The sequence below is a fragment of the Buteo buteo genome, chromosome 2, assembly GCF_964188355.1.
Source record: "Buteo buteo chromosome 2, bButBut1.hap1.1, whole genome shotgun sequence".
NCBI lineage: Eukaryota > Metazoa > Chordata > Aves > Accipitriformes > Accipitridae > Buteo > Buteo buteo.
In genome coordinates this window covers 56630439-56646341 of record NC_134172.1, presented here as the reverse complement: position 1 = coordinate 56646341, position 15903 = coordinate 56630439, and the positions used below count along the sequence as shown (strand labels likewise).

At 37.5% G+C, this 15903-nt stretch overlaps 1 protein-coding gene across 1 annotated transcript in view; it reads left to right on the top strand.

Moving 5' to 3' along the window:
- Window positions 1–15903, top strand: part of ULK4 (unc-51 like kinase 4) — a 266896-nt gene that overhangs the window by 49595 nt on the left and 201398 nt on the right. The window contains exons 18-19 of the mRNA XM_075055583.1: window positions 2117–2224; window positions 6600–6683. Coding sequence (XP_074911684.1) covers window positions 2117–2224; window positions 6600–6683 — 192 coding nt within the window. The remainder of the gene's footprint in view (window positions 1–2116; window positions 2225–6599; window positions 6684–15903) is intronic.

Here is a 15903-nt window from a genome sequence, read left to right as displayed (position 1 = left end):
ACCAGTCTTAAAGAATGGCTATCAGGTTCTCCATTTAAACGTTATGTAAAGTCTGAGAATATCTTGGGAAATTGACTGCACAAAGTAAGTGGTTTCCCAGAACTGCTGCTGTTTAGACCCCTTGTGCCTGGCTTGTTTGTATTCATATAGGACTGTAAACGTTGAGGTTCTTGAGATGAGTGATGGAAGTCTGTGCTCCCTGTGCTCTGTATAAAAGATAATACAATACTTCCTCAACTGGGAAAAACACCAGAGAAATTTTTTTCAGATCATTAACTCTTCCTTATTGTATAGCCATACTAAAAGTAGTTTTAAACTAGAAGAGAACAATAAAAAGAATGTTACAGTGATCCAGTACTTATTTCATTATGATTTGATTAGTTATAAATTAGATACATATGAAAGATGATCTAAACATTTCTGCTTCTTATCAGATATTTATAGCATCATCAATATCTAAGACCTGGACTCAATGACTTTCGGATAGGACTGTCACAGAGTCAGTCCTACTTTAAAATATTTTTAAACAAGTCCATCTTAAAAAGTCCATTGTTCTCTACTAAAACATAAAATAAAAACATGAAATGTTTACTTGTGTAAAATTACAGCAGTGATACTGCTGATAATGTTTTTGCTGTTTAAAGGGGAAGGGAAGAGTTCTTAAGCAGAAGAATAAAATAAAATTCATGCTCCATTTGTTATACTGAAGGAGATCATAATATGATGGTTTCTATTGCCTTGTTTTCTGCATAATAACGAAATATGGAATAAGTATTATTATTTGCCTGAACTACTATTTTTTTCCTGTTTCTGTAGGCTGAGATACTTTACAGCAATGCTTTCTGCTTAATTAAAAAAAAAATAGCACAAGCTACATCACACTCCACATTTAAAGTAATAATTTAAAAGTTGACTTTTCCGAGGTTTAAAATGGAATAGTATGTGCAGTATTACTATTTAAAGTACATAAACATAACTTCAGATCTCACTTAGCATATCATGCAAACTATTGGAAATCACTGACTTCATTGACAGTATCTGTTTACAGAGCTGAATTGCTGTATCTTGTAAGTACTTTAGAAGTATTAGAACTAAATCCTTCCCAATAGTCAAAGGAACTATTTAAGGGACATAGGAAGTATGTTATATCCGTATTTGTTGAACTGTCTTCTTTTCCTGCTTTTGCAAGGTGTGAATGTTTGGGAGCAGGGGGGACATGTAGGTCCGTCTTTCTTAATTAGGGAAACAACTAGCTTCTATAGTGCTGTATGCTTGCTACGTATTGGAGCACATTTGGTTTTTGGGGAGCACACTGCAGCCAGCAGATAGCATGCTTTTCAATTTAACATGTGGTAACTAAATGGTTCTTTGTTTCTTGAATGAGTCCAGCATTAAACATTAGGTTGAAATCTGTTCCATATTTGTATGGGAAAGTGATTTCTTACTAGGCCACCTGCACAAGATGAATCAGAATATTCAGTTTCTCTCCACCCCCTCAATATAAATATTATATATATATAAAAAAGTGTATATATATATATATATATATATATATATATATATATGTGCTTTGCAAACAGAAACTCTTGAAGTACTGAAAACTAAAATGATATGTCCAGATCTCATGCAATGGGTTGCCAGTAAACTCAGAGGTCAGGAGACAAAACTTTAAGAGTTCCTATCTTCTGATTTAATATCTACACAAAAGATAGCATTTTCTTTGGTTTTGTTGTTCATTCTTTTTGTAACCTGATGGTGAGGAGAACTTTTAGATCTTCTGACAGAAACCTAGGAACAGCAAGTAGACTTTTTTTTCCCTGGCAGATCTAATTCTATTGTCCTGACGGAAAAGGAAGAACGGATAGCTGACAATTTGTCACTTAGGCTATTTCCTTATTGCATTTTTCTCCACATGGCATATATAATCTGCTTAGTAATTATTATTTTTTCTTGTCTTTCAGTGCTTACTAAATCCTTTGCAAATGGCTCTTTAGCATAAATGAAGAGTATATCAGTAATATGGCATTTCAGATAAAGCTTGTTACCTTTAACAATTCATTTTTCTTGAGAAAAGATTATACGTGTTGTTCTATGATTTATTTTTTTTTTATTTTAGGCAATTATACTTTTAACTGAACTCATCAGAGAGAACTTCAGAAATAGCAAATTGAAACAATGCCTTCTACCAGCACTTGGGGAGCTTCTTTACCTCGTAGCCAGAGAGGTAAGACTGTCAAGTGATCCTTGTAAATTTAACAAATGTGAAAAAAAATTCCCATGGAAAAGTAGACAAAAAAAGCAAATCACTTTGTCATTGGTATCCTCAAGAGTTTCTTGTCCTTGTATGTTCTGTGATACTTCTTCTACTTTAAGAAACATGTTATTCCAATCATGTACTTAATCTGAGATAATTAAATTGCTTTCTTCAAGTATAGATTTTTAACTTCATAAAACAATTTAATCAATCACCATAATGACTGCTGGCCTCCAAGTGGCAGATCTGAGAGTTAGAACATCTTAGCTAGAGACTTTGATTAAATAGGATGTATCAGGACAGCCTATGATACCAATAAGTTAATATACCTAGTCTATATTAGATCTTATCCTAGCATGGTTGGAATTATAACACTGTGGAAAAGGAAATGGAATGATGCTGACTAATTTGAAATGGAATTACAGTGATTCCTGACTAGAACTGATTTAAACCTTCAGTCTACAAATAGTAGATTCACATTAAAAATAAACAGAGGTTAGTTGTAAGAATTGAAGATGACATCTCCTCTAAACTCTCACCTTTCTTTTTCCTTATTCAAAGAGTAAAATGTTTTCTTTTACTTATTAGACACAAAGGTGACTTCAAACAGAAAAAGCCTATCCCTAGCTTCTCTGAAGCCTTTGTATTAACTGCATCATCTAGTTGCTCTGAATGCTATCATGTTAGTTAACAGTCTGTGAGGTCACTTGAGAAAGGAATGAAAATACTAAATGGAGCTGTATTTTGGCTTTCTGTAGTTACGGCTTTGTTTTATTGTTCTCGTCCTCTAGCTCCTTTGCATGTTCCACAGGATGTAGTGGTTGCCTTTTGTTTGTTTGTTTGTTTGTTTGTTTTGGTGAGTTAGCAAGCATCATCCTTTTTTGGTTAGACAAGTGCCAAAATATTTGTCAAATACACAGAGTCACAGAACTTGTTCTTACACTGAGATATTATGTTATGGAAAATACATCCACAGTCGTAGTTTATTTTCATACGTGTTAATACTTTCTCAGTTTTCCTTGGAGGAAAAAATTTGTACGTAGCATCATCAGACAGATTGAAAACTATATATTTTTAACCACTAAACCTCAAATAAACTTAAAACTCCACTTTGAAAATTATATTTAGCAAGAGTATTTTGCACTGCTTGATTTTATTTTGAAATTGAACTTTAGTGGTTGAAATAAATCTGTTTACACTGGTTCTATAACAGCAAAATGATTCGCATGCACTGACCCTAATAGATTTATTTGTTTTCTTCTGAAAATGTCAACTGACAGATTTTTTGAGTCTATGTGTATTTATGAACTTTACAATGTTTGAAGCATGATAACTTGTATTTAAATGGCAACTATCTTTCAGGAAGATCTGCAGTAATAGGTTGCATTGCTTTGAGTTATAACTAAGAAATTATTACAGAACAAGCAGAAATATTTGGAATTACAGTGCCTTGAATTCATGTGTACAGTGTCTTGGTAAAACTTCAAAAGTATCAGTGTGTTTTGAGTGCTTGGAGACACTAACTTTTTTTTTTTTTTTTTTTTTTAAGAAAAGCCCTTTATAAAGCTTTTCTTTTATCTGTTCTGTACCTACTTAACTTCAGAATACTGTAGTGTTGTAGGCATTTTGTTGCTCATTAAACTGCAGAACAGTAGTATTGAATGACCTTGCCAAGATCACATACCAAGTCAGTGGTAGTATAATAAGATGAAACGAAGTTTATTCCCAATTTATATCTCTAAACAGCAAAGCTTCATGCCTTGACTAAGGAAAAAAAATCATAACTATATCTAATTCATTAAGAACTGTACACAAAATATTTTTATTTTTCTTTTTTCCTTGTTTTCTTCCATTTTGCTGTGCAACCTGCTTGATTGTTTTATCAAGCTGCTAAATATTTATCATTTAAACTGTAAGTTTTGGGGGCATGCTGATTTTGTTTATTGATTCCCTCCAGGGTTTTGCTAAGTGTTTCTAGGTCCAACTGCAATATTTATGTTAAATAATGATAAAGATTATTTCTTTTTCATATGAACATTTGGTAAATCATAAATTATCAAACTCTTACGATCAAGTTCAGCTGTCTAGGTACAGCATGATTCATTAGGTTAAATACAGGATCACTGATTGCACTTCTGTGGCTTAGAGAATACTGGGAAAAAGTCCAGATAATCATAATGGTCCTCTGCAATCCTAAACTCTGATACTATATGTGTACTTGCGTAGGAGATCTCATAAGTAAGATCTTACGCTCCACCTCTGCATTTTTTTTCCAAACAGAAGCCAAGAGCAATTCACAAGTAGCATGAGCAGACCCCAGGGAGGATGTTCTGTTACTCTTGAGCTAATTGCCTTGAGGGAAAACTTTCAAGTTCTATGTAGTATTTCTATTCATTTTGTGCTGTTTGTGTTGTTAGGGTGCAGAACCTAAAGTTTAATCAAAATCAACATGGGCTGTGAACAAAAAGTAGGAAGATTATCCAGTGTTTGATGATATATTTACATTTATTAAATGTTAAATTGTGTAGGTATGTTTAGGTAATTAACAGCAGTGCTAAGTTGCATACACCTTTTGCCTTTTTTTATTTCTAACTAGAGAATAAACCTTGCAGAAAGTCATTAATCAGTCTGAAGAATGGAAGAACTATTAATTTTCAGGACTGCACCATTTCTTAAGGCTTTTTATTTTATAGTGCATTTAATATGTATGGTTACAGGAGAACTTGACGGAATTTCTGACTAAATTAGATGAATAAAATGAGAAACAGACCAATGCCAGTTCCAGCATAGCTTGTCAGTTTAACTCTGTCTTGATTTCTAGTCTTGTCATGCCTTTTCCAGGTGGAGAAGATTCCACTTTTCACTGTTAAAAAGTAACCTACCATCCTTTGAAACTTGGGCTGCATTTTCTTAAACTTACACACTAAGCCTTGGAAGGCAAACTGTGATTAAATGTCAACATGTAGTTACTCAGATAGGATGAAGGAGGTGGAATGTGGTAGATCTGATGTCTTTGTCAGATGTCAAACCACTCATTATTATTATCTGTAAATTACTTCCAAGGAAAATTGTTCCATACCTCCTAACAGAAAGTTAGCAGAAATAAAGCTTAAAAAAATGGGAGATTTAACAAACTAATTTTCTCTTTTGATAAATGTTGCAAATAAAGTTTTGATTTATTTTCAATAAAGAAGGAAAATGAATTTTACTAGGCAATTCATTAATAGTCTTCCCTGCTAATGTGCCATGCTTTAATTAAGTGCCTGACGTTATCACATCATATATGTTGAACTAGTGTAGGCCTCTCAGAAATCAGAAAGTTTAGAAAGTCTAATTTGTTTCTGCATTGTTAACCCCCACCTTGCCCATTCTATGCTTTTTATTATAAACAGTTAATTAGAATGATAAAAATAATTTGCTACTGTAGTCAGTAGAGTTCAAGAAATGTATGATTCATGAAGAAATTTTTGCTTATCATCCTTTGTCTACTTATTAAGACAAGCTACACATTGATTTCATCTTCACACCATCCAACGCCTATTATTTTTCACTTCCTTTCCCAAAAGAGGGTATTTTTTTCAGTTGCTAATATCTTTGTGTTACTAGCCTAGATATGGAGGTTGTTTTAGTTAAATCTTAATGATATCCAATTGTCCTCTTTTAAACTTGAAGTTTTACAGTAGGCTAGGGTGGGGGCGGGGGACAGGGGGAAGTGGAGTTCATTAACTTCTAACAGAAGAATTAAACCTGTGATTCAACTGGGAGTGAATTAGCCTCTCTAACAGGGTGATTTCAAGAAAATATACATAAAGATCTTGGAACAGTGTTGATATGTACTGAAGGCTATACCATACAGTAAGTTTTATTAAACACTTTGTATCTCCTTGTATGACTTTGAATACTTTTTTTCCAAAGTAAGTTTGCCAGACAAAAGTAATTTTGTTCATTTGGTATAATTAAATCACATTTAATGAGAAGCATTACTACTCTTAATAATCAGTTGTCTCTTTCTGAAGTAATCAAAATGATTGAGAGGTTTGCAAGAATTTTTTTGTGTGTGTGTGTAAATTAGAAGGAATCGATGAAACCCAGAAATATTAGGACAAATTCTGTTATGGATTTTTGAGACTATTTAAATAAGCTAATAAAATATCAATTTCTGTGCTGCACATGAAATAACTTTAAATAGTAATACTGCCCTGGAATTTAATATATTTTCTAGCATATGTTAATTTGAAATGAGTATAATATGAACCTTATTAAGAATCTGTTACCCATTTTTTATGTGACTGAGATTACTGTGATTCTTTTGATTTAATCATTTGTGCCGTTGGCTTCATTTCAGGATGAAAAAAGGGAGCACCCCAGAGAATGCTGGGTTGTTCCCTCGGCTGCTTACACTGTGCTAATGAGGTGTCTTCGAGAAGGGGTAAGGCTCTTGCGTTGTCCTCAATAGAATTTCTCCACTGTAATAACCCTTTAGGCATTGTGTGAGGATTGTAGCCTGCAGCACTGCAGTACCTTGTCCACCAAGTATTGCTCTTGAATTTAAATAATCATGATAAGACCATGACCTAAGCAGATTAATGCAAAAATGCAGTGTTGTTCTCTGTACATTCAACATTTATGTATTGCTGCTTGTTTTTTTGGAAATGGGATAGTAAATATAAATTACTGTTAATCAATCTGGAATTTATTAATGCTGTGGCTTTCTTTTGAGAAATGTTCTGACAGCTTGTACTGTCCTCCTTTAATTTGATTTTCCTACATCTTTAGTAAGTTTTTGAGCAAGATTTACTTTCTATTTTGAAGTGGCTGATACACAGTATTTGAAAACTGCATTGTTATCCTACTGGGTTGTCAGCATTCTTTTGAGGCCAAAAAGTAGTAATTAGTTTTATTCTCATACATGTCCTGTGCTGTATTCTTCATTTTTCTCGGTGATGACTTAACTGTGTTAGAGAAGGGAAGAAAAACATGCATATAGTTCCAATTTGTAAAATTAAAGAGAATTGGGTAGAGGGTTTACAATTGCTATTTGTATGAGACCACTTGACGTTATTTTTGCCTAAGGCAAAGCTCAAGGCAGAAAACATGTGGGAGGTTGCTGGAGGGGGGAAAGCAAGAGAAATACCTTTTTTTCTTCTTTTTTTGAGATCTTTATTGCCTACAGATTGTGATTAATAGAGGAAGAATCTAGATGCATTTTAACATCTTAAAACCTTCAGGTGATCAAGAAAACACAGCTGTGTGTGTATTGTGGACTATTTACAGCTCATAATTAGAGTAAGATGTCATTCTAAGGCACATTAATGAGAAGCTATTTAATTATAAATTTAGTAATGGAAGACTTGCTATTTCTGAATATTCAGTGTAGAGAAACTGAATCGAGAGATCCATAAGACAGTAATTTATTCCTATAGAACAAAATAACTTCTTAGTCCTGAAACATGTCAAATTTTTCTTAATAATTTATCTTGATATATTTTTCTTGAAAAAACAACACAAAATAGAAATACATTTCCCATGCAATAGTTTGAATTAAATTTAATTGAGCATAAATTTAAAGTTATGTCTAGGCTAACCAAGTGCAGCTGTGCATTTCTACAGTTTCTGTTTGTGAAGATGCTTGAGGTTTTTAATGGAGTTTTAAGTATTTGTGCTTGTTTGTGTGAGTACAGTGCAAATGTACTAACACAAATTGCTCTGTCTCAGCTGTAGCGGCCTCAACTTTCCAGAACAGCACCATCTGAACAATCAAAAATATCCATAACTATGTAAAGTACTTCACAACATATGGAAATGGAGAGCGAAACTTACCACCCACTATTATTAACTTTTACAATTTCTTTTGCTACTTTTTTCTTCTGCTCTTGTAACAATCCTTTTCTTAACCTCCATAACTTTAGCAGCCACCCATCTTTCTTGGAAAATGATGTTGCAGCATCTAAAACTAGATGGCTAAAATCATATTATTGTTAGACATCTGTTTGCAAGAGATTTTCTTTTTTAAGGAAGGAATAATCAGTTATAAAATAAGGTTTTGTGCCACATATTTTCAATGCAGGAGTGGAGGAGGAATGAACAAAGATGGAAAAACAGAGAAAGATTTTTAAAGTATTCCATTCAATTTATGGTTTCACTTTTGCATATTTGTTTCAAAACTTGTAAGAGTAGGACTACCGAAGTAGATGTATCCAGGATGATAGTATGTCAGTCTCTTCAGTGTATCACATTATTTAGTGAAAAAGTAGATCTCTCAATCGTTAGCAGCAAAAGTAACACAAAAAATTTACTTAATGAATTTTTATGAAAACATCTGTGTAGTGCCATCAGACTGACTTAAAAGATAACCACATGTCTTCAGAGATTTTTTTTTTTTTTTTTTTTAAAAACATGTTTGAAGCTGTAAAACTGTAGAATACTTTAGGATGGAATGGACCTCTGGAAGTCATCTAATCCAGCCTCCTGCTCAAAGCAGGTCTAAATAGATCAGATTGCTTAGGGACATGTCTGTTTGACTCTTGGATGTCTCTAAGAATGGTGATCCCACAATCTCTCTGGGCAATGCCTGGACCATCCTCACAGGAATGAAGTTTTTCCTTGTATATGATTGGAGTTTCCCATGTTACAACTTGTGGCCGTTGCCTCTTGTCCTATGGCCATGCATCTCTGAGAACATTTGTCTCAACTTTTCTCTATCCTTTGCTCAGGTAGCTGTAGGCAGCAGTAAGATCTTCCCTGAATCTTCTTTTGTCAAGGCTGAACAGCTCTCAGCCTTTTGTTGTATGTCGTGTGCTCCAGCCCTCTAACCAATCTGATTCCTTTCTATGATGGGGACATGAGTGGTGCTGTGGACAAGGGGAGGGCAGTGGATGTTGTATGCCTTGACTTTAGGAAGGCCTTTGACACACTCTCCCATACTCCCCTTATCATCAAATTGGTGAGATATGGACTGATTAAATGGAAGATAAAGTGGGCAGGAAAATTCACTCAAGTGATCAGTGGTGCAAAGTCCAGCTGGCAGCCAATAACTAGCAGTGCCCTTCAGAGATCAGTACTGTTTAATGTCTTCAGTAATGACCAGAGTGACCAACTGGGGTGTATTCTCCAGCTGGATAACACCAAACTGGCAGGGTGAGCAGCATCAGTATGCTGGATGTCAGGGTTGTTAGTCAGAAGGACTAGGACAGACTGGAGAAATGGGCTGACGGGAACCTCATGAAGGTCAACAAAAGTGAGAGCAAGGGCTTGCTCCTGAGATGGAATAGCCCCCTGCAACAGTACAAGCTTCCTAGGAAGCAGCTCTGCTGAAATGGACTTGGGGGTGCCAATGAAAAGTTGAACATGAGCCAGCAGTGTGCCTTAGCAGAAAAGAAGGGCCATGGCAACATGGGCTGGATTAGCAAGAGAGTAGCCAGCAGGTTTAGGGAAATGATTCTTCCCTTCTGTTCAGCACTAATGAAACCATATCTGGAGTACTGTGTTCAGTTTTGAGCTCCCCAGTAGAAGAAAGATCTTGACATTCAAGAGTGAGTCCAGCAGAGTGCTACCAAGATGATAACTGGAAGAAAAATCCCTATGTTCAGAATTGCTTCTTAATTCATTGCCAGATATGTTATGTTAAAGAGCATGTTTAATATTTTCTAGTTACATTCGTAAAGTCTTTTTCACAGAGAGCAAAGCACAAACTATGGTCACATGTAAAGAAAATTAAGATCTAGTGCCTTCCACCTTTTTGTTTGTAAGGGGAAGCAAATCATAAGAACAAATCAGTTTGGACCTTTGGAGGTTTTGTGGTCCAGCCTCCTGTCAAAACAATGCCAGCTTCTAGTTGCATTCAACATCAAAGTTATATTAGGTTGCTCAGGGCTTTATCTACTTAGGCTTCAAGTAACTCCAGGGATGGTTCTTCTGTAAAGTCGGTGCCTATTTCAGTGTGAGACTGCTATCACTGTGAAGAAAATTTTTTACTTATATCTAATAGGGATTTCTCTTGCTACAACTTGTGTCCATTTCCTCCTGACCTTTCATTGGAAGAGTCTTGTGCCATCTTCTCTATAATGATCTGTGAGGTGTTGGAAAACACCCATTATATCCCTAGATGTCTTTTCTTTGGGCTGGACAAACTTAGCTCTCTTAGCCTGTCCTTAATCATCATGTGCTTCTGGCCCTCAGTCATCTTGGTGGCCCTCCTCTGGACTAATGCCATATGTCAAAGTCCACCTTACAATGGGGAACTAAACTGGGACACAGTAGGCCAGAAAGTCTCATGTTTTGGAATACAAGTGAAAAAACACCTTTCTCAGCCAGCTGGCAGCACTGATATGTATGCAGCCCAGTATGCAGTTAACCTTTGTTGCCACAAGGGAACACTGCTGATTCACATTGAAATTGTTCTGTTGACGCTCCAGGTCCTTCTCTGCCCCACTGCTTTATGGGAGTTATTCCACCCTGGGTGTAAGACTTTGCATTTCACTGGCCATTCCTCTAGCTTAAAATCCTTCTGTGTGCTGGACTAACCTTCCATTGATTCAACCACTCGCTCTAAGCTTGTGTCATCTGTGAACACACTATGATTAACAGCTTTGGCCCCAATATTGACCCTTGAGAGCCCCAGCTGAACTTTGTACTGCTGATCACAACCCTTTGGGTCTGGTGGTCCAACCAGCTTCCTAGGTACCTTGTAGTCCACTTAAGTCCAGGTCTTTGCTATTTGGTTAGGTATAGGAAACCATCTGGAGAGCCTTGTTAAAGCTGAAGTAAATTAAACCCACTGCTCTCTGTTAGTCCGCTGAGCTGGTCATCTTGTAATTGAAGTTTGTCACATTGATCAGGTGCGGTTCGCTCTTGAGAAATCTGTTTTGTTACCAGTCTTCTTGCCCTTCATGTGCCTGCAAATAGTTTCCAGGAAAATTTGCTCAGTAATTTTTCCAGGGACAGAGTTAGGGATCCCTCTTCTTGCCCTTTGGAAGGTGGGCATGCACTTTGTCCCCTGCCCTTGGTCAACAGGAGTATCTCTTGATAACCACAAAGTTTTGAAGATGTGTGCTCCCTCACAACAATGCTGATTGGCTTCCTCAGCACATTTGGCTGCATCCTTTCTGATTCAATGAACTTAGCATGTCCAGTTTGCTTAAGTGTCCCCTACCTTTGCCTTCCTGTCCTGTAGGTATACTTTGCTCCCGCAGATTTTGCCATTTGGCACATGGGCATGGAGGACCTGAGAGCAGTAAGGATTACAGCAGAGAAGGCACTGACCTCCTGAGCCTTTTCTATGTCGTTTGGCCCCAGCTCATTCAGCAGTGAACTCAATTTTCCTTAGTCTTATTTTTGTTACTGATGTACCAATAGGAACCCTTCTTGCTGCTTTTCAAACCTCTCCAGTTTTCAAATTAGCACTCTTTTCTGCTAACCTAAAACATGGGCTCTAATGTGTGTTGGTTTTTTTGGTTTTGGTTTTTTTTGGTTGTGGTTTTTGGTTTTTTTTTGGGGGGGGGTTGGGGGGGGCGTTGGCTTTTTTTGGGTTTTGGGGGGTTTTTTTTGCTTTTTTTTAAATGAGTCAACTTTGCAATGCTCTGGTAGCAGACACAGAGCCGCTTTGTCCAGGCAGTGAGTGGCTCACAATGTTTAGTGGCTGATACGCAGGTGCAGCAGGGGAGCATGTGAATGACACTTCCTCCCCCACCTCCTGCTGAGAAATAGGAGATAATAGAAATAGTTACAATGAACAATCTAGAATTTTTTAAGGTCTGACTTAAAACTAAAATGAGGTTCTATGTAAATTTTATTGCTTGCACTAGTAAAGCATTGGATGTGAAAATCCTGAAAATATTGTCTAAATTTGCCTTCAGTGTGCTTAAAGTTCTTTGACTGCAGCTTAAGATCTTAGGTGCTGTATTTCTTTCTTTTACATTTGTAGGCTGTAATCTGCTTTTTATTCAATAAATTTCCCTGATCTAACAATTTATTACATGTAAGCTAGCTTTGCATACTTACATTTGTAATTAAGATATAATAAATTTAATTAAAAGTCATAAATTTATTTTAATTGTTCTAAGCTTTTTAAATTAAATTTTATGTCAGTATGTTTTCTGGAGTGAGTATTTGTATATGATCTCAGTTTTTATGAAAATGGCAAACTAGCTTTTTGTAATAAACCCTGAAGTACCACAGTGTGTTAAGTATATGCATGATAAATACTGGTATTTTTTATTGCCAGTTAAGAAGCTTTATTTGATGTATTTAATAAGAATTCAAGAAAATAAAACCAACTGATGTAATTCAGTACTATAGTTTATATAGCTTTGAGTTTTGTAAGGTAAATTCGCTGTTCTTCAGTTTCATTATGAACTACTCTGAAGTGTACTTGGATCTCTGCAGTTTTGTAAGATCCATCATTATCAGAGCAGAATTGCCCTCTGAAACAGAACAGTAGAGCAGGAAGGAGTTTGAAATGTGCATGTGTCGCTTTTATTTGCCTATAAAGGAACAAAATGTTCAGAAAATGCAGGTAATGTTGTTTCTACATACCATCTATGCCTGAAAATCTAACAGTGACAAAAAGTGTACATATAGGTGAAAGGAGTTTTAGGATGGTGGAGTGGAAGATTGGGAAAGTCTTTTATCTGTAGGGGATCACAATTTCAGATTGCCTGCACTTCAATGTTGTTAACTTGAGATAGAAGGTGATTTTCAACTTAGGCAAAGAACAGGTGTGTTTAATGATGTGTCAAAATAAGGAAATTGGTGCACTCATAAGTAAGTAAATGATAAGCCCAATTTGACATGTTTAGTCTTGGTATAATGTTGCAGTCTGTCAGAACCCATATAGTAAATATTCCAATATTTATTTACTAATCTTTTCCAACAACTGTTTCTAACAGTGACACAAAATGCATGTTCCAGGCATCTGTATTTATGTCCAAGTTCAACTCTTAAATATTTGTGTGCAGTCTCTAAGATAGCAGGGTCCTGATTTCTACAGCTGAAGTGCTTAGTTCTTACAGTTCCTGTGTTATGCAGTCATGAAAGATACTCTCCATTTCAGAAAGGACATTCTTAGTTAAGTACCTAATGCTAATGTGGCTACCCTTTTCCTTTAATCCATTTTACTTAGTTTATTCAAAACTCCTTTGCTAAAGTTACCCTTGACTACTCGTCGTGGTTTAACCCCAGCCAGCAACCAAGCACCATGCAGCTGCTCACTCAATCCCCCCCCACCCAGTGGGATGGGGGAGAAAATCGGGAGAAGAAGTAAAACTCATGGGTTGAGATAAGAATGGTTTAATAGAACAGAAAAGAAGAAACTAATAATGATAATGATAACACTAATAAAATGACAACAGTAGTAATAAAAGGATTGGAATGTACAAATGATGCGCAGGGCAATTGCCCACCACCCGCCGACCGACACCCAGCCAGTCCCCCGAGCGGCGATTCCCCGCCCCCCCTTCCCAGTTCCTAAATTAGATGGGACGTCCCATGGTATGGAATACCCCGTTGGCGAGTTTGGGTCAGGTGCCCTAGTTGTGTCCTGTGCCAACTTCTTATGCCCTGGCTGGGCATGAGAAGCTGAAAAATCCTTGACTATAGTCTAAACACTGCTGAGCAACAACTGAAAACATTAGTGTTATCAACATTCTTCACATACTGAACTCAAAACATAGCACTGTACCAGCTACTAGGAAGACAGTTAACTCTATCCCAGCTGAAACTAGGACAGTATCCACCCCTTATTCTATACCATTGACGACATGCTCAATTCCCATACCTTTAGTTACATCCTGATCAATCATCACCACCTTTCCATCCATTTGAGACATATGAACAATGAGATATATATATATATGTATACACACACAGAGATATCATTCCTTTAGTTCATGGGTTATGTTCATAAAACGTTTGTTGAGTTCATTTAGTTTCCGACTCTGGGCTCCATCTGTCATACCAGTCTGTCTGGGCAGGAGGGATGGTGCAAAGTCCTCTCAGTCGGTAGAGCAGAATTGGGCTTCCGTGTGGTGTCATGAGCAGATGACATTTGACGCAGCAGGAGGATGGTGTGCACCGTTGGATTGTTGCATGCTGGAGTCAGTTCTGGTTCCAGCACTACTGCGCTTTGCTCAGTTTTATCACAGTTCTTTCTTGCTTGATCTAAGTGATTTTTACTATAGTACTATGGATATAGCATATAACAATTATAGTAATGATAACATACAGTAGCAGGGTTATATAGGAACTAATATCATACAGTTTAATTCTGGCTATTTTCACCTAAAATCAAATCCCCTTGAGGCACACATTGGACTTCTCCATCTTTTCGCATCACCCACCAAGTGCACCCAGGCCCTTGAGCAAAAGCAATCCCACGAATGGGTTTACCTTTGCCTGAGGCAGGAGTAACCCAGACTGTTTTCCCTAACATATTTTTCATGTGCACTACAGGGGCTTTATCCCCTTCTACAGTATGTAAAAATTCTGATTGGGCAGGGCCACTCCGATTGGCAGATCGTCTGGTGTTGACTAACCAGGTGGCTTTTGCTAAATGTGTATCCCAATGTTTGAAAGTTCCGCCCCCCCATTGCTTTCAGTGTAGCTTTTAACAGTCCATTGTATCGCTCAATTTTCCCAGAGGCTGGTGCATGATAGGGGATATGATACACCCACTCAATGCCATGCTCTTTGGCCCAGGTGTCTATGAGGTTGTTTTGGAAATGAGTCCCGTTGTCTGACTCAATTCTTTCTGGGGTGCCATGTCGCCACAAGACCTGCTTCTCAAGGCCCAGGATAGTGTTCCAGGCAGTGGCATGGGGTACAGAATATGTTTCCAGCCATCCGGTGGTTGCTTCCACCATTGTCAGCGCATAGCGCTTGCCTTGGCGAGTTTGTGGGAGTGTGATATAGTCAATCTGCCAGGCTTCCCCAAATTTATATTTCAGCCATCGCCCTCCATACCACAGGGGCTTTAACCGCTTGGCTTGCTTAATTGCAGCACATGTTTCACATTCATGGATAACCTGCGCGATAGTGTCCGTGGTCAGGTCCACCCCTCGATCTCGAGCCCATCTATATGTTGCATCTCTTCCCTGATGGCCTGAAGTATCATGGGCCCACCGAGCCATAAATAGCTCACCCTTATGTTGCCAGTCCAGGTCCACCTGAGCCACTTCAATCTTGGCAGCCTGATCCACCTGTTTGTTGTTTCGATATTCTTCAGTGGCCCGACCCTTGGGTACGTGAGCATCTACATGATGTACTTTTACAACCAGATTCTCTAGCCGGGACGCAATATCTTGCCACAGTGCGGCAGCCCAAATGGGTTTACCTCTGCGCTGCCAGTTGCTCTGCTTCCATTGCTGTAGCCACCCCCACAGGGCATTTGCCACCATCCATGAGTCAGTATAGAGATAGAGCACCGGCCACTTTTCTCTTTCAGCAATATCTAAAGCTAGCTGGATGGCTTTCACCTCTGCAAACTGACTCGATTCCCCTTCTCCTTCAGTTTCTGCAGCTTGTCATGTAGGACTCCATACAGCAGCTTTCCACCTCCGATGCTTTCCCACAATGCGACAGGATCCGTCAGTGAACAGGGCATATTGCCTCTCATTTTCTGACAGTTTATTATACAGCGGGGCTTCTTCAGCACG